The 19,336-nt window shown below is 38.0% G+C and overlaps 1 protein-coding gene across 1 annotated transcript in view; it reads right to left on the bottom strand.

Annotated features, from left to right (window-relative positions):
* The window catches only part of LOC125867878 (DEAD-box ATP-dependent RNA helicase 8-like), a 33,708-nt gene extending 14,787 nt beyond the window's left edge, over positions 1–18,921 (bottom strand). Inside the window, exons 1-3 of the mRNA XM_049548469.1 lie at positions 18,531–18,921; positions 11,514–11,574; positions 5,643–5,877 (exon numbers count right to left, since the gene is read on the bottom strand). Coding sequence (XP_049404426.1) covers positions 5,643–5,877; positions 11,514–11,574; positions 18,531–18,772 — 538 coding nt within the window. The 5' untranslated portion in view covers positions 18,773–18,921. The remainder of the gene's footprint in view (positions 1–5,642; positions 5,878–11,513; positions 11,575–18,530) is intronic.
* Positions 18,922–19,336: the final 415 nt, after the last annotated feature.

Raw genomic sequence — 19,336 nt, 5'->3', positions numbered from 1 at the left:
TCCAAGACTTCACTCCATACTTCCAATTCTTTGTTCTTGGCTCCCAAGGGCATCCCCAAGTATTTGGTGGGAAGAAAGGCCACTTGGCAGCCCAGGTTGTCGGCTAGGCCTCGCATATTATTGACTTGATTAACAGGGAACAGGCAACTCTTCTGCCAGTTCACATGTAGACCTGAAGTGGCTTCAAATATGGTTAGTATTGCCCTCAGATGCCTAATTTGTGACACTTCTGCACCACAGAACACAAGAGAGTCGTCTGCATACAGTAGATGTGTGATCTCCGTGTTATTAGCTCTGTTAGTATATGCACCAAAGCCTCTTATCCACCCCAATTCATTAGCCTTTCTAACCATGTAGTTGAGTCCCTCCATTGCTAGAAGGAATAAGAAAGGGGACATGGGATCTCCTTGTCTCAGTCCCCTTTGTGATTGAAAGAAACCTTCTGGACTCCCATTTATAATGATTGAAAACTTCACTGTTGACACACAAAACTTAATCCAATTCACCCATTTCCTCCCAAACCCCATGTCACTCAGAACTTTAAATAGGTAGTTCCAGTTCACATGGTCATATGCCTTCTCTATGTCCAGTTTGCATAGAATACCTGGCACCTTTTGCTTCACCCTGGAATCCACCAACTCATTAGCCAATAAAGAAGCATCCGTTATCTGTCTATCCTTCAAGAAGGCCATTTGATGCTCGTTAATCAGTCTCCCCATAACTGTTTTCATTCTTTCAGTGATCAACTTAGCGATGATTTTGTACATTCCACCAATCAGACTTATTGGCCTAAAATCCTTGAGTTCCTCTGCTCCATACTTCTTAGGGATTAATGCCACAAAAGTGGCATTCAAGGATCTTTCAAACACTTCATTCTGATGGAAGTTATGAATTGTTTGCATCACATCATCCTTTATGGTCTCCCAGCACTCCTTGAAGAAACACATAGTGAAACCATCTGGGCCAGGGGCTTTATCCCCATCACACAATTTGAGAATGTGTACCACTTCCTCTTCTGAGAACGGTCTCTGCATCCACTCTTGCTCCTCTTGACTTATTCTGGGGCAGTTCATCATCGCAAAAGGTGGCCTCCAGCTTTCTGATTCAGTGTATAACACCTTATAGAAATCTATTATATGCTCTTTGATTTCTTTCGGGTCTTTACTCTCCTCCCCGCTAATAACCAGTCTATCAATGGTGTTGTATCTCCTATGTGCTGTTGCCACTCTTTGAAAGAACTTGGTATTGTTATCTCCTTGCTTTAGCCATAATACTCTGGATTTCTGTCTCCACCTGGACTCTTCATTCTTTGCTAACTCTTCTAGCTCAACTAGGATCGTTGCTCTAATAATCATCTCATCCTCTGTCAGCATTCTGTCATTCTGAATCAGATCTATCTCAGCTAGCTCATTTAGTAGCCTGTTTTTCTTGTTGATGAGTTCCCCAAATGTTACACCGCTCCATTCTTTGAGTTTCTGCTTTAGCATCTTTAATTTCATGCTAAGTTTGAAGTCTGGGCATCCTTCCACAACAAAACCATTCCACCAGTCCTGAATTAACTCTTTGAAACCCTCTACATTAGTCCACCAGTTTTCAAATTTGAAGTAAGGCTTCCTTTGTTCCCAGTCACCACATTGTAGCATAATGGGGCTGTGGTCAGATATAACTCTAGGCATAATTTGTTGTCTAATGTTTCTGAATTGTTCATCCCACTCAGTTGAGTAGAGAAACCTATCCAGCCTAGCAGCACTGTGCTGGTTAGGCCCTCTGAACCATGTGAAATTCCCACCCCTTAGACAAGGGTCATGTAACTCCATATCCTCTATCCACCTCGAGAAATCAGTCATTACATTGGTTATTCTCCTGCATCCTCTCCTTTCGGCCATTGTTCTAACAGTGTTGAAGTCCCCACAAGTGACCCACGGACCTCCACATAGCTCCCTAACTGCAGCAATTTCTTCCCAGCATTCTAATTTTTCAGTTCTAGTGTGTGGAGCATACACACCAGTGAGAAACCAGCAGAACCCGTCTTGGACAGCTTCGAATTTGTATGTAATTGAGAATTTTCCTTCCTCTACACTACTGCCCACCCAAATTCTTGAGTCCCACATAATCAGGACCCCCCCGCTGCTGCCATCGGCTTCGATATACCCACACCTCATCCATCTACTAGCCCACAATTGTTTGGCAATCCTGTCTACATCCTTGCTGATTTTTGTCTCCTGAAAGCAGTAAACATCAGCTCTCCATTTAAGTAGAGAGCTCTTAACCAGATTCCTTATTGAAATCTTGTTAATCCCCCTAACATTCCATGATAATATATTTACTTTCATTTGAGAAATAGTGGCTGGACTCTCCCTCTGTTTCTTACACCTTCGACTTCCTGATTCAAATCTGACTGCAACTTCTTCAGCTCATTCTTGCCAATTCCTCTCTGTCGAGAGGTTGTTGCTTCACTATTTTCCCCTTTCTTCTCCATCCCCCTCTTTCTTTCATCGAGCTTCATTAGTAATGCATGTGTTTCTCCCCTAAAACCTTCAAACGCCACTCCGTAAGTTCTGCTAAGTTCCAGAATATGTGAACTTATCCAATTGGATGCTTCGACCTCTGCGTCTGTCTGGACTCCAGGACTTTGTATGGATAGCGGCTCAGCATCGTGGATTTGCTGGATTTCGACCTCTCCATTATTTTTTCTAGGAGTGTTCGAAGCTACTGGTTCAACATCATGGATTTGCTGGATTTGCATGTTTTGTTCTTCACAGCCAGCATCTGTCTCCCTCGAACAGTCCCCTTTCTCCTGCAATTGCATAACCCCGCTTTCGTCAATCATATTCTGCGAAGCCGTCTCTTGGTGAATATCTGATTTTTCCCCTTGTATCTCCATTGGAGTGAGTCCTTTCTCCGTAGAATTTTCAACTTGTGGAAGCTTCGATGAGGACTCCCAGTGGCTTAAAGCTTCTAGGAATTGAGATGCCAATATTTTAATTTCATTCAAGCCCTCATTAAAAGGCATGTGCCTGTCATGTGCCACTTCTTTATTTTTTCCTGAACTGTTTGGGCTAAATTGGCCCAGTTGGCCCAAAGTTGCAAGTAAGCTTTTGCTGCCAGAAACCCTAAAGCCCAAGTCTGCATTTAAACTTTTATTGCTAGAAACCCTCAAGCCCAAGTCAACATTTGGGGTTCTAAAATTCTCCCCACGTGTCTCTGCCATTGCACGTGGCTGGACAGCTTTATCTGCTGCTCCTCTTAACACTACAGAGTCCTCTACAAAAACCTTTGGTCCATCGATGGGAGACCGCTGGGTAAAACCCTTCTCACTGTTGTTTTCTCCGACGGTCACCCTCGCCGGTGCTTCCGTCCACACCTGCATCGTGTAGAGAAAAGCACCATCATCTATTGTCACTTCCTTTGGCACGTCAGACCCGTTTCCTTTGATTTTGATTCTCGCCCATTTAAGATGATTTCGCAGTTGGGTTTCTTCTTCTGTTTCTATCCACCCCCCACAAAAGTCCCCAATAGCTTTGAAGGTATGGTGCTCCCAGAAGTGTAACGGCAGACCCACCACCCTGATCCAAATTGCATTGGTTCTATCTCCCCCTGCTGACGCACACACTGTTGGACTCCACCACTGCATTTTCACCGGCAAGTTTCTCCATACCCAATCCCCTTCGACTACTTGTTCCGCTGTTACCTTGGATGCAAATTCGAAAAGGAAAAAACCTTCCCCCATATCATAAATGTTCAGGCCATGGACTTTTTTCCATAAACTACTTGCCCATCCTCTCACCTCTGTCAAGGTAGGTGCCTCACCTTTACTAGTCATAAATTCGCCCACCAAACTCTTCTTCAGTACCTCGCTTTGGATGTTTGCATCTCTATTAATGCAGATTCTGCCCCCCCTCTTTATTATCTTTTCTGGCATGTCCTTCCCCCCCTTATTAGTCCATTTGCTGCTCTTTAGCATATCCACATAGGGAATATTGCTATCAACCAGTCTATGTGTCTCTAGATTCCCCACACGCTTGTAACTATGGATGAATCTTCCAATCTTCTCTGCAATACCTGACCATCCTGAGTTAAAAGATAATTCAGGGACTATAATGACTGCCCTTCTTTTACCTCTAACATTTATCAGGCTGATGTATCTTCCGTATTTGTTAAAATTCCTTGCGCAGTAGATCTCTGTGAAATCATCTTTTTTCTTCCACCTTCTGACTGTGTTCCCCTTTGCCTTGGATGCTTCTCGCATAATCGAAGATATCCATTCCATGGCCTTGCCAGTGAAAGATATCCTCGTTATTGACTTTCTACTCCTTTCTGTCCAGTCATACCATTCCCCTGCTGTGCCTGATGTTCTTGTGATGTCATATGATTTGAACCCTACTGCAAAATAGATCGTGTCGTCCATAATGGAAAAGAAACGAGCCCAGTGGCAAGAAAGAAAAGAGATGAAAGGAAGAAAAAGAGGAAGAAAAGAAAAAGATGCCCGGTGATCAGAAGGATCACCGGAGGAAGATAGTGAAAACTAGGCTATATCATGTCCTCGGGAGTTGTGCCTGGGAGCTTTTTTGGAAAATGTACGACCCTCGGTATGCAGGATACCTCTCACAAGTATTTTGAAATATAAAAAAGTATTCAAAATGGCAAAAACTAGACAGCTAAAAAGTACTTAAAATTTGGAAAAGGGGGCTCCAAGTCTCCAAACAAGATCTTAATTTTATTTTTTGAGAAAAAAGTTTCTTCATTTTAGGAAACATAGACTATAGATACTGTACTTCTCATATCAGAATATAATGCAGTTTGTCTGCAGAATAAGAGAGTTAATGCATCTTCTAATTCAAGTAACTCTAGCTTGATGACCAGGAAAGAATATCAGTTTCGTTTCAATTTGTTTGTTTAATTTTAACTTGACGGAGTTTGAGAGAGTAAAGAAGACTTTTAAACCTTGTGTCTTAAACTAAAGATATGTAAAATGTACCAAAATGCTCTTTAATCTTGTGGTCGTAAACATATTACGTGGAAAGTTAGAATAAAAGAGTTGCCTAAAAAGGAAAAGAGACATCTTCTTGTAAACAGACTAAAAAGGAAAATAAGGCAAACAAATTGAAACAGAGGGAGTAATACATAGAGAGATAAGAAGAAAACAGCAGGCTAATATGCTTTATCACATAGCTTCTTAAATGGAAGGTACTCATACAACTTTTTACTGGTATTTTTAAGAGAAACAAGAATGCCTACATGATGGGGCCTTGAATTTATGGTTTGCAAAATTGCAACCCCATGAAAGGCGGAACATTTTAACAGACTAGCTTGAAATTGAGCACCTGAAGATATCATTTTCTGACCTATAGATATGCTGGTGATTTGGTTTACTATGGCACCCATATTGTCATATAGTTACCATACTGATACATTGCAATTTTACTAGAAGGAAAGGAGATGTTCTTGAGGGGCTCAAAACAAGTCCGGTTCAAAGTTAGCTCATTCAGCACCTTAGCTATAAGCCAAGCTCATGCTCAAGCTTGTGTAGTGATCGAATAAATAAGCAGATTCAAACTGCACTATGTAGGCAATTTAGTTTTTGTTACAGTTCCAACCAGCAGAGAACCAACAATTAAACAGCTATTCAATTAGATAAGAACCTTGAATGACATTGTTGTCCTGATCAATTTTTTCCAATGCAGGGATGCAGAAGGCAGCAGTCTTCCCAGTTCCATTCTTGGCCCTCGCCAAAATATCACTTCCTGTTAGAACAATTGGAATACTCTCCTCCTGAATTGGTGATGGCCTCTCAAATCCCTTTTCGTAAATTCCCATAAGCAGTTCACGCTTTAGAAAATAGTCTTCGAAATCATTTCCCTTGGTTGCTGTCACATCCTGCCATGAACAATAACTATTGTAAGTGCACACACTTCAAGTTGAGAAGCAGCAGTCGAAGGGCAATTTGTGTAGTGTAGAACAATGTGCGTGACTTCTATTAAACAATTAAAATCACTGCGGTAAGGAACCATCGGCATGAATGTACATGAATCACATCAATGAACATGACACAATTAACCAAATTACTTGGAGACTTAAGTATCATAGCGATAGGAACCAGTGATGTTACGTTATGTTAACTTAGTGTTAAAAACATGTATTATATTTTTAGTAGAACCATTATTGACAAAAACGATAAAATGCTCTTATCGCAAGAATAGACTCAGATTCATTGAGCACTTGCATGAACATTGTGACAAGGCCACAATTATGAGCGACAACTGCACAAGCTTCAGATAGGAGAACAATTTTCAGCAAATTTCGGCAACTTTACAGAAGTATTTGTTTTTTCTCTTCCGGTGTCTCTGGATCAATTTGTTTTCCTAATGAGAGGCGACTGCACAAGTGCATTTAATAGGTTTTCAGGGAAAATATTATGGGACTAAAAGATCAGACAGCAGCCTTCCCTATTTCTTCAAAGTTAATTTTGATGTGATTTGAAGAGGAATGCCACAAGATTGAGATAGATATATTTGATTTTTTTCCTTATAATTAAGCAATACAACAAAACCTCACTTAACCCAACACCTTAACAGCCATGCACCATCTGTGTCCGCAATCTGAAGGCACCCCTCTCTTTCAAGAGGATTCGCTTTCACGAGACATTGATAAGATCCATCCATTTAGCAGAATATTAGGATGTCATAACCTTAAAAGTTAAAAGGGAAGGGTGAGGTTCAAATGAGTAGAGGCTTATAGCAGATACCTAGTAATAGTTGACAAATTGGAATTCAAATGAGTATTTTGGTTTGAAACTGCTCCTGAAAAAAAAAAAAGGATTTACGTCTAAGTTAAACTTGGTGATGGAAGTCTTACTTCCCAAACTGACTAATGTTGAAGAACCAGCGGATAAGTTGTGGTTAGGTCTAGGAGTGACCCAGAGCTTGCTTGTTTTCCCGATACTAATAAAGTATATTGCTGGTTTTGTTTATTTCTCAATTCTAGTCCAAATATCTATAGAGTGGCTCAGAGTTGTCACACAAGGAAATAACAAGGTTGATAGGAAAGAACTGCACAATTAAGGAAAATGGGCAGAGAATATTATAATATTCCTATAGCAGGGATAATTAAGAATTAAAGCATCACATAAACCTCCATACAGAAGCTAGATGGTATTTAGCAGATATTATTTGTCCTCTGCCAGTTTCTTTTTGGTTGTAGGGTCATGGGAGGAATAAGATAATTTATTAATAAAAGTACCAAAAGCTACCGATACGTACAAAAGATCCTGGAATCTTTTCTTTTGTTTTGAAATGGTAAATATATTATACACTGAGACGCAAAAAGTGCAGTAAAGTTACATACCAAAGGAAGCCATAGAGATCCCTAACTATCTATGTAATGATTCTAAGAACTGTAACAACGTTTCAGCTTCGTTTAAAAGGATGACGCAGATATTATCTTAAGAGTGGCATTGGCTTTTCCTTCAAAAAATCTACTTTTTCTGCCACCATATACATGCTAGAATGGTGTTCCATATAATCTTCATAGCTTTTGACAAATCTTTCCTGTTCCGTCATTTCAAAACATCTGCAGTAGACCTGGAATGACCCATTTCAAACCCAGACTATAGAACATTTGCCAGACCTGAGTTACCATGGAACAGTGAACAAAAAGATGGTCAACTGTCTCAGAGATTTCTCCACACATGTCGCATATACTGCTTAGCTGGACGCCTCTTCTTTGCAAGTTATCACTGAATGAGTCGAGCTTCTTTCATCACTAACCAAACAAAACACATTACGTTGCAGGTGCTTTTAATTTCCGGACTAGTTTCCGTGGAACATCAGGATTCCCCAAAGGCCTTCGTTTTAAAACCATGTAGCAGAACCTACTGTGAAACTTCCATCCATATTTCCTTTCCATACTTCACTGTGTTTTAGCTCTTGGAAGCGGAGGAGAACATTATAAAACCAGTCATCCCACTAAGCTCCCAGTAATTTAAATTCGTTCTGAAAATAACATTCCAACAATTGTTTTCTTCGCTTTTGAACTACTGTGCTATTGGTATCTTGAGTTAACTAATGAAGATGAGATAACTGGTCTCTCAAAATAGTTCCTGGAGTCCTTTATGGACAATTTATAATGGATAAAAGGATCTAACGATTCTAGAATGTTTTCCCAGTCATTTTCTACACACCAAGTACGAATTTTTACAAGAAATGTATTCCTTTTCCCTTCAGAGCAGCCACTATTTAAGGACAGCCCAGTGCACTAAAGTTCCCGCTATGCGCAGGGTCCGGGGAAGGGCCAGAACATCCACTATTCTCAGTAGAAAAATTGTCCGCCATGCATCGCCCTTGAACCCCGTGCAGGTCCATAAACTTACACAACTCTGCCAAGAAAATCTGCAATGGATAAATATGTGATTGATTGACTACATTGCTTCTTCCACAACCAGAGCATCTGATACACAACATGTAACCTCTTCTCTGTAAATTATCTTGTGTTAGGCACGTGCCAATGATAGCAATCTATCCAAAGCAGGCCAGCTTTGAAGATCTGTAGCCTCCCAAATCATCTTCCAGGGACACTGCCTCTCACCTGTTATGTTCTGTGTTACCAGCTTTTTGAAGCATGCATCAACTGCAAATTTCCTATATTTACAACCTATCCAGATTATTGAATCTTCAACACTTCCCATCAGCACCACTTTATTTAGTATCTCGAGTAGGTAATTTACTGTTCCTAGTAATAAAATTTCTATTCACTACCACCCAAATTCAACTGCCAATATTGCTCTAACTTTTTCTTTTTAAAGTAAAGTGTTTGAACTGGTATCTGAATTTCAAGACGTGTTAACATCCCAAAGCTGCAGATGACCCAAGGATTTGGTTTAATGGTAACTGTGGTACAATGGTATTGTGCTAGGCGCACATCACGAGTTTGAATCGTCCAGCATATAAATTGAGAACGATGGAGGAGTGAACCTATTAGCCACGAGTTACGAAATGGTATACAGAGGACTTCTTGATTATCAAATACAAAATATCTCAAAGCTCCAGGTGATCTGTTCAACTAAAAAGTGAAGTTGGAGGAAGGGGGCGGGGGGACAAGAGAATTTCTTTGATAGGAGAATAGATGCTTTCACCTTGTGGGATGGAAGGCTCTGATTTCTAGTAGAAAAACTGGGGGACTGAACATTACAAACTTAAGAATGCATAACAAAAGCCTTCTATGGAAATGACTTTGGAGATACAACACTGCAGATAAAGCATTACGAAAGAAGGTGATCCAACAGAAATATTGTCAGCAGGGATACTGGAGTACTAAACCTGTGGGGTCTTCTATCGGAATTCACGTTTGGAAAGCTATCAGAAAATATTTGGGAGGAGTTTGTTGTCAATACTGGGTTCAGAATTGGTAATGGGAGGAAAATATCATTTTGGAGTGATAATTGGTTAGGGCATGGCCCTCTTAAAGTGTTGTATCCAGATCTACTCAGTCTGGTTTTTTCACCTGATGTTGCAATTGAGGATGTTTGGAATCAGTTGGTTGCAATCTTTCTTTTAGAAAACTAAATGACTGGGAGACTCTGAGAATGGCCGATTTTCTGAAGACACTAAAAGTATTCCATGGTACAAGCAATATAGATGAAACTGGTGTGGATAGAAGCAGCAACAAAAAGTTTACCACTAGATTTTGCTTTAATTTTGTCAAATACATCTACACTGGTGTTGACTGGCCTTGGAAAGCTATGTGGAAAATTAAAGCTCCTTTTAAGGTGATCTGTCTCACTTGGTTTGTGGCTAGAAAAGCATGTTTGACACATGAGAATTTTCAGAAAAGAGGTTTTCGGTTGACTTCAAGGTGCTATTTGTGTCAGTAGGAGGCAGCAATAACAGTCATTTATTTCTTTATTGTAAGTTCACATAAATCTTATGAGAATTGTTTTTGTCTTTGGTTAGGATCAAATGGGTAATGCCTAGAGATAATAAGGCCTTACTATGGAGCTGGTTCAATGCAATAGGTAGCTTTAGAAAGAAGTGGAGGAATGTTTTTCCGACCTGTATTTGGTGGACTCTACGAGACAAAGAGGAACCCGATGTGTTTTGAAGACAAGTCATGGTCTATACAGAATATCAAGATGAAGTGTTCTCTTTATAACCATTATGTTTGTGCTAGCTTGCAAGCACCTTGACCAATTCCAATGGGTACCTGCTACCTCCCAACACAGATACCGACCATGGCATGGACAGATGGGAAGAAGTCATCTATTTTTGTCTCCGTTGGGAATTGAGCCTAAAACTTCATGGTACTCAAACCATTTAATTGACCACTAGACCACACTCTTGGGTGAAAAATGAAGTGTTATGTGTCTTCTATTCTCTATTGTAACTTGTAAGGATAACTATATAGAGGATGCAAAAACATTTTTTTGAATCTTTAGAAGCCTTGTAAGATGAGCAAGGCCTTTGGCACTTGTAATATGGATTCCGGTACCAACTTGGTGCTGATGAATACACATGTTACCTTTCTCAAAAAACAATAAAAAAAACTTTGCTAGAAGGAAATAGTTGGAGGTGGTTGAACATGATGAGAGAAAACAGAGTGCGGGTCAAAATCATTGAGACATGTATAATTGCTTCAATTAAGGACGAGAACTTCTCAAATCTTTAGATGCATTCTCACTTTAAGTAGTTGAAACCTCTATTGTAAAAGAATCAGGGTGGGATGCACAAGAGCTTCAAAATGTTGCAACACCCTGCTTATGACTTCTGAGGATAAAAGTTAATAAGCCACAAATGGTGTCTAAATCTGAAAGTATCAAGGGGTGCAGGATTCATTTGGTCGTTTTCTCCATAACAAAGCATTGCTGGGAAAGGTCAGAGAAGATTGCATTTGCTAATTCCTGAGTCAACTTCCTTAATGAGACCTTTAGCTCTTCCAAGAAAGCGAAAGGTAATTGAGCATAGACCCAACCTCCAAATCCATGACAATGTTGCAAAGTTGCCAACATGATCAGTAAATGAGACCCACCACATACGGCAAGTTCTGCTCCGACAAAATCCCTACTTAGCTACCATAAGTAATTAGAAGCATCCAATTCCCCAAAGCTCCTCCATGGGCCTGAAGCTAGGCCAAGAAGTCAAAATGAACAGTCTCTTCCTATATTTGTTACAGACAATAATAACAATATCAATTCTATGTAGATGTAAAATGGTGCATAGAATGCTCAAAAACAAACAACCCAAGGGCTGAAATTTTATAGACATAAAGTATGTCCAGGTTTTCATGACAAAAATTGATTATGAGATGCTTGTAGACTACATCGGATAAGTCACATATGAAAATAACATCTGATCTTTAAAGGTGTGAAATCAAGATGCAGTATGTGATACATAAATGGGAAGTTCAAATAAATTATGTTAGATAAGAAGAGAAACAAACATGGCTGTCGAAACAGTCATTTCAAAGAGAATATCAAAAATAAATTGAACTGCATGAGCATGAGATGACAATTGCCAATTTACCTCTGTCCTGTATCGAGCATCAAGTGGTGGTATCTTCAACCTAGCCTTCCAATCTTGTGAACTAAATAAGAGGGAAAACAAAAAATGACTTATTTCTCAATATCACAGAATGAATTTTAACTTTTGAAACATAAAACTCATAGTCACCCTACCTACTATTATCAACCAAAATCTTAAGTTGAACTTCGGGGAAAGAAAAGTTTTACATGATATAATTTATTTGATCTTTGAATTTATAATCAAATCCATCCCTCCTTTCCATTACCACTGCCATATGCAAACTAAACCTCCCTTCAAAGTGCAGGCACTTTGAGGTCTGTGGCCTCAGAAAGACTCGCCGCTAATGATTTGCTTCCGAGAACAAGACATAAAAAGGCTCTTCCCGCGAACATTTGTGTTGACCGCAAACATCACAATGAGATCCATAACTTTCTCCTTCATATTGTCCCATTGCTATGTTGTAAAGGAAAGTGTGGTATCCCTGAGATTATATTGTCCTATCGCTGCATCGTAAGGGAAAGTCTAGTATCCCCAGTATTCTATTCTTTTTCGGAGTATGCCATTGTGTGTTTTTAGAGAAAGGTAATTGTTTAATAAAACTAGAGCTAAAGAAGTGTTGTAGTAATTACAAGTGAGCAAAAAAAACAAAAGAAAAATCCTTTTTCAATCTTATAAGGATTCTAAGAGACTAGGTATTGATTTTGTTTCATTTACAAGTTCCCCTTTACACCAAAAAGAAAGCAAAAGTATGCAGTTGTTGAAAAGAGTTGGTTTGTTACTCCCTTTGTCCCAATTTATATGACACACTTTCTTTTTTAGTCTGTCCCAAAAAGAATAACACATTTCCTTGTTTGGCAAATGTTTAATGACACTATCAACAATTTACCCATGTTGGGATCTACTTATTTAGCAAGAAGTCTACAAAGGTAAGAACTATACTACTATTTAAAATTTTATTTATTTCAAGGGTAGTTTTGGAACATTGCAAAGTGTTCCCACATTTCATATACTCCGTGCCCAATCAAACTTCGTGTTCCACAACAGTATCTTGTTTCTTCTCCTTCTACCTATGTTTCAACAGTTTCAATATGTGGCAAAAGGTATCTCTTTTTTTTTTTTCTGAAACTGGTAACTTTGTCTATATATGTTAAAATCCGAATCTTATAAGAGTTGTAGTATTTACAAAGTACTACCTACATCTATGATTCTATGATCCTATGCCTATAATGAGTCTAAAACATCAATAATAGAGACATGATCATTTAAAAGTAACTGATTACACCAAAAAATAGTAGCAAGATGCAATTGAGCTTAATCTGTTGCATATTGTTCTCTATGCGCTCAAAACACCTAGAATTCCTCTTCTTCCATAGTGTACACCAAATGCTTGCTGAGACTATCCTCCACGGCTCCACCTGCCTCTATTCTTGGCCAACAACCCAACTTGTTCCCAGCTTGTTAAGGCCTCTGTAATTTTCCCAGGCATGCTCCATCCATAGATGTCATGTGATTCTACAATGTAGGAATAGATGGTTCACAGTCTCTGCCAGCTCCCCACAAGTATCTCACTGTTTTTAAGAACAGAAAGCGCAAAAAAAAAACTAGGTCCATGGGGTTGAAATGAAAATCGTGAAATGAGATGCACACTTCTTTCTTTGAAGGACTTATAGAAACTAGTGTACCAAATATATATGAATTTAATATTCTAATAATCAAATTGCAATTAAAACATACAATAATGATGATATTAATCCAACTAATCAATGAGATCCAAAGAACCAATAGTTTCTCATTGGGATCACTTTGCACAACAATGTTTAAAGCACATACTTCTTTAAAGCTCATGACTTCACCCATAAAGTTTAACCCATGGCTTCACATCGCTTAAAACCACCAAGTATCCCCACGATACTAGGACATGTTGGTTTTAGAATTTGGTACAGTGAGGATTGAAGCACTATGAAGTCTTCTTTTTTCTTTTTTTGATAAAGTAAGTGGTATTAATAACAACATCAAGAAGATGCAAGAATTACAAGATATGACATTTGAGCTTAAAAAAATCTCTGGCTACAATAAACCATCCAAGAAGAACTAGTGAGTTAATAAAGTCCTGAAGTTGTTCTGCATTAACAGCAGGATACAAGTTGGACCAACTAAACAAATTTGCAATACACCTAGCCTTCAAAATGCTTAAAGCAGTTGACTGTCCATCAGTAAACAAGGATTTCTCAAGATCAAGAGAAACCAACATACTTCTTCTAGGATATAAAAGAAGATAACAATTCATTATGTCTACAACGACACAAGATGTTGGCACACTTTCAAACAAAGGCTCTAGAGAAACCTAAAAGACAGAGATAGAAATAAGTTACTCCCTCAATCCCATTTCTTTTCTTTTTGCTTAGTCCCAAAACGAAGGATATTTTTCTATATTTAGTAACAACTTAATTTTAAACTTTCCATTTTACCAAATGAGATGATTCACAGCCACACAAATATCTATGGCTTTTTCTGAACCACAAGTTTAAAGTTTTCATTTCATTCTTAAACTTTGTGCCCAATCAAACATCATCACATTAATTGGGACAGAAGGAGTATAAATTTTGATGAAACTATGTTACAAACAAATTATCACACAATCAGGAAAGACACGTGAAAGTGGAGAGTAGGAGAGGGCCTTTCTTGCTGAGGTCTTTCTATCATAGTTTACTGAAAGAAAGGATTTAGTTTTTGTTTTTTTTGAAACTGGTAACATGTGTGTGTGTGTATTAGATGTACACCATATCAGTGCTATCTACAATTACAAAACCCAACCATGCTTAGGACTACTGCTTCACAAGGAACATATCATATAAGTAGTGATTCAGTCTCCTCTACAGTCTCCTCTACATAGTTTTCTTTACACCAAAAATGAAACAAAAGAATACAATTCATCTCAACTTTCTGCTTCTGTCTTCAAAAATTCTATAGTTCCTCTCCTTCCAAATTGTCCACCATTTACAAGCTGGGAAAGTTTTCACCACTTCTTTTGTCTCACTACACCACCATTATAGTTCTAGCACTTAACTAAATTACAGCTTCATGTTGGCATAGACCATCTTAGTCCTACCGTGTTCAAAAAAAGTTGCAACAATTGTCCAGTTATAGGACAGTGTAGAACCAGATGGCTATTCTTTTCTCTGGCTGCACCGCACATACAACATCTAGAGCATAGATGAAATCCCCTACTTCTTAAGTTTTCTTGAGTGAGACATGCTTCTCTTGCTACAAGCCAAGAAAACCATAAAATTTTGTAAGGGGTCTTAGGCATCATATGTTTGCACTTAATGGAGATCTAAATTTGAATGGTTCAGACATTAGGCAATTAAGTGTGTTTATCTTTTCTACTTAATAATCTCTTAGTGGGTCCAAAGGGTCTCTGTGACAGAGTCTTATTCTCATTCAGACTCTTTTAAAGATACTTTTATTTTCGTAAAAACATTGTGCTCCATATTTTTTTCATTAAAAAAAAATTCAAGTCTCTCTCCTTCACCAACTTTATTAGTTATCCGAATTATTTTCCTTAAACTTTTAATTTTTGTTCTTGCTACTTGTTTATCAAGAATTGATAAAATTTATTGTAAAAAATTTATTTGATTGAAGTGCAACGCAGCTTCATAAATGTATTGTTGAGATCGAATGATGATGCATTTATAAATTTATTTTAAATCATTTAAATGTATCATGTTCATTTTTTATTTTAGAGAAGAGTACATGAGCAAACATATTATAGAATAGAGATGTTTCACTTATTTATGGAAGATTCATTTGTGTTGAATTTTTTTTCAAAAGAAGATGACTACATTTTTTCCTAACAATTATTTTTATTATTATAATTTATATATGTAGTCCATGTCATTCCATTTTATTTTATCAAACTTTTTTTTGAGATTGGTAACTGTTATTTTTATCAAACTTAAAATATTTATTTATAATTCAAATATCTTAACGTTTATCAAAGAATGACCTTTTTTTCTAATATTTTGTTAATATGTATGTGTGTGTGTGTGTGTTTAAAAACAAATAGTCTTAATCATTCAGTTTCAGATTTACAACAACATTGAATGATTCAAATGTGCATTCATTCAGATTCATATGTCTTAATCTTAATGAAAACAAATGAGGCCTTAGTCTTCCAGTTGAACTTCCACTGTCACTGGTCAAATTGTGCATTTTGCCTAATCTGGAAGTTGTATGCCGCTTTGACAGTGTAGACTCCATCACTTCCAGGTTTTCAGCACAACATATCCTCAGATTCTTTGAAACCTTGGAAAGATTCCAAGGTCTTGAACAAGTCCATGACTCTTATCAATTCCCAATCATTTAATAATCATCTAAAAGTTTCCACCGATGTATTCCTTTAGCTAATTCAAGGTTAGTATCTGGTTAAGTAGCAATAGTATAGAAATCAGAGAACAAAACTTTTAAAGGACCACGCCCAAGCCAGTTGTCATGCTAGAAGAGAATTTTACTCCCCTTGCCGACTTTGAAACTGACATTTCAAGTCAAAAATGGCCACAAGGATGTAATGGCTCTCCAAACTCCAACTCCAAAGGGATAATTCACACTATTTGAGCACCACTGGTTGTGTTGGCCATATTTATATTGCACAAACCTTAGTCTCTAAGTTATATCTCCATAACCATTTCATCAACAAGCTTAGGTTATGGACTTTGAGGTCTCTAGTGCCAAGTACTCCATCCTTTTTACCGGTGATGAGGCAGTCCCATGTGACCAAATGAATTGCTTTATTTTCTTTGTTGCCTTGCCAAATAAAATTCCTCCTTAAGGAGTCTGATCTTTTCAAAACCTTAGAAGGGATTGGAAACAAAGACATGACATAAGTCGGGAGAGCATCCAATACACTATTGACTAGAATGACCCTGCCACCCAATGATAAATACTGCCCCTTCCAGTTAGTTAGTAGGGATTTCAAAGTATGATTCTTCGCATGGATGGAAACAAACGGAGGAGATCCTAAATTCTGAAAAGCTAAGGAAAAAGAAAATAACCAATGTCAATTGGTGCTTCATGTGCAAACAGTTAAGAGAAGATGTGAACCTCTTTTTTTTTGGAACTGAAGAAGATGTGAACCATTCACCTGTGCATTCCCAGGTTACAAGCTGGTTATGATGGACTGTACTGAGTCTATTTTGTGAATTTATTTTGGAATATAGTAGTCAGTGTTGGGTGCGGTCACAGTGAAAGACGTGATTCATAGTTATGCCTTCAGAAGGAGGTGAAGGAGATGCAAAGAATGGGACATAGCTCCTCTTGCCATGATGTAGGTACTCTGGAGGGAAATAGACAAGATAGCATTTGAAAGGGTGGAATACAAGTTTGCAAAGTTAAATATGTCTTTATTTTTGGTCAATTGTTTGTGCACCTACAAGGCTCTTGTAAGCTATAACTTAAGATAATTTGAAACTATTCGTAGAGAACCATACTTGTGTATCATTCTCTTGTTTTCAGCCTTCTTGTATATTGTCCCACCCCCACACAATCCATAAATTAATACTTTCCAACTCCAAAAAAGGGCTAGGCAGTCCGAACATCTATGTCCAACTAATGCACTTGGTTCAGGAAATTAGGATTTTCAATATCGTAAACACGAGTTCTTCAAGTAGAGTTGCACCCAGGATGTCAGATAACGAGCTACCCCTTCATGCTAGAATTAAGTCGAAACTTGTAAACAAGCTAAGCTAGCTTGGGATATGAAATGCGGTTACAATTTAAGCTAGAGCTCAATCAAGGTCCTAGTATCAAATTAATGGCTCACATCTATGTCAACGTGAAAATGAAACTCTGAAGCCCAAAAACGACAACAACATACCTAGTGTGGTCCCTAGAGTTGGGGTCTAGGAGGGAAGAGTGTACGATGACCTTACCCTCACCTTGTTAAGGTGGAGAGGTTGCTTCTGATAGACTCTATGCTCAAGAAAGATGTTTTAAAACATATTTGAAAATTGCAAGAGTGAAAGAAGCTGAAGTTCTCAAGCCCAACTAAATTCCATTTTGACATACTCTAATGGAGCTCAAAAGTCAGCCCTATAGAATAAGTTTACAGATAGCATAAAGCCATAAATAAATTCCATCTTGAACCCACTCTAATGGAGCTCCAAAGTGAGCCCTACCATAAGTTTTCCTACGACATTGTTAGAGTTTACTCAGCAAACTGAAGTGAATGTTGGTATAGGTTAAGACATGTACATAGACATCATGGAACTGCAGTTTAAGGCCTTAAACACTGCAGTACTATTTAGCAATTGGAGGTTTTTCTGTCTTGCTGCATGACTCCTACAAGCTACTTTCTGCTAATAATTATTATAAAAATATATAAGGGATTCCCCCAAACAATTAAAATTACTTTAAAGCCGTGAGGATTTAGCAAAAGAAGTTAAGTCATTTGTAAACAAAATGACACCCACTAAAACAATTTAACTATTCTCTGCTAATCAATTCTAGCTTGTCATATTATCTAATTATTACTGATTCTGGTTTGGGCTTGGGACTTCCATGTTGGAGGTCTCAAGTTCAAAACCCCTTGCCAGCGAAAGGGTTTGCCTTCTGGGTCGAGCTCGTCGCACCGGGCATGCCTAGTGCGGGTTACCTCTCCTATGTGCTTTGCGAGCTATTGCATAGGAGCGGGGGTTTTACCGTGCGCACCCAAAGGGTAGCGGCTGCGGGTTTCCTTGTCATCAAAAAAAAAAAAAAGGTCCATGCTACTTCAGCTAAACTTAATACTCGTCCCGCAACTTATGCTACTTCAGTTAAACTTAATACTCGTCCCGCAACTTTCAATAACACAGGAACAAAACACACATAAAAGAAAGAAAAAAAAAACTTCGTCTAAATTTCAATATTCAATCAGGGGCAGAGTCACCATTGCACTGATGGCTTCGGCAGAAAATCTCCACCCCTGTATTAATTAAAGTTCTCAAAAAAAAATTTAAAAAAAGGAGAGTAAGAAACCCCTACCTTCCGTTTTCGGATTGCACAGTCTTTTCAACGTCATCAATAGCAGAATCTGATGAAAACTGGTTTCTTCTCATCCACTGCTGTGTTTGCTGGTTCTGAAATTGTTGTTGATGCAGCACTGAACTTCTCAGCATATATTGCTGTTGATTTCTTTGTTGAAAACTAGTGTTAGCATTAGGATGCATACTGCCGCCGTCACCGGCGCCCATCCAAGGCGGCGGATATCCTGATCCCGAATTCATTACCAGTATGGTTCGCCGACGGCCGGAGGAACTCTATGTACGTTTTCCGATGAGAAAAGGACCAAAAATTAGATTTGGAGTCCAGGAATTTTTATTTTTTGTACATGAAAATTAAGTACTACTACTAAATTAAAGTTATTACTAAAAAAAATAATACTACTATAAACTATCATTTCTGGCGAATTTCACATTTAAATTATTTTATTTTCATTATCTTAAGCTTATAAGTAACTTTTAAGAGTTAAAACCCCCTTAAATTTGACAAATGAACACATAATTTTTGTAATAATTGAAACGCAACAAAAAAAGTGTTGATGATTTGATTAAAAATTAATTTAAATTAAAAAATCATATTAATTAATGATTTCTAGCGTGCTTGAAGCTTGTTCATTGACACTTAGGATATTGAAGTTGTTAGATTGATACAAAGTTGATGATGACTCCATCTTATCCTTTGAGACGTTGACGTAACATATCATAAGAATTCATGAAGTCAATGACAACTTGTAGCAATATTCTGGGGAAACTGAGCACTCTTGAAAATAGGTTAAAGTTGTTGGGGTT

The sequence above is a fragment of the Solanum stenotomum genome, chromosome 6 (genome assembly GCF_019186545.1).
Source record: "Solanum stenotomum isolate F172 chromosome 6, ASM1918654v1, whole genome shotgun sequence".
In the NCBI taxonomy this organism is placed as follows: Eukaryota; Viridiplantae; Streptophyta; class Magnoliopsida; order Solanales; family Solanaceae; genus Solanum; species Solanum stenotomum.
Note: the sequence above shows the minus strand (reverse complement) of the source record. Positions and strands in the feature narration are given on the sequence as shown.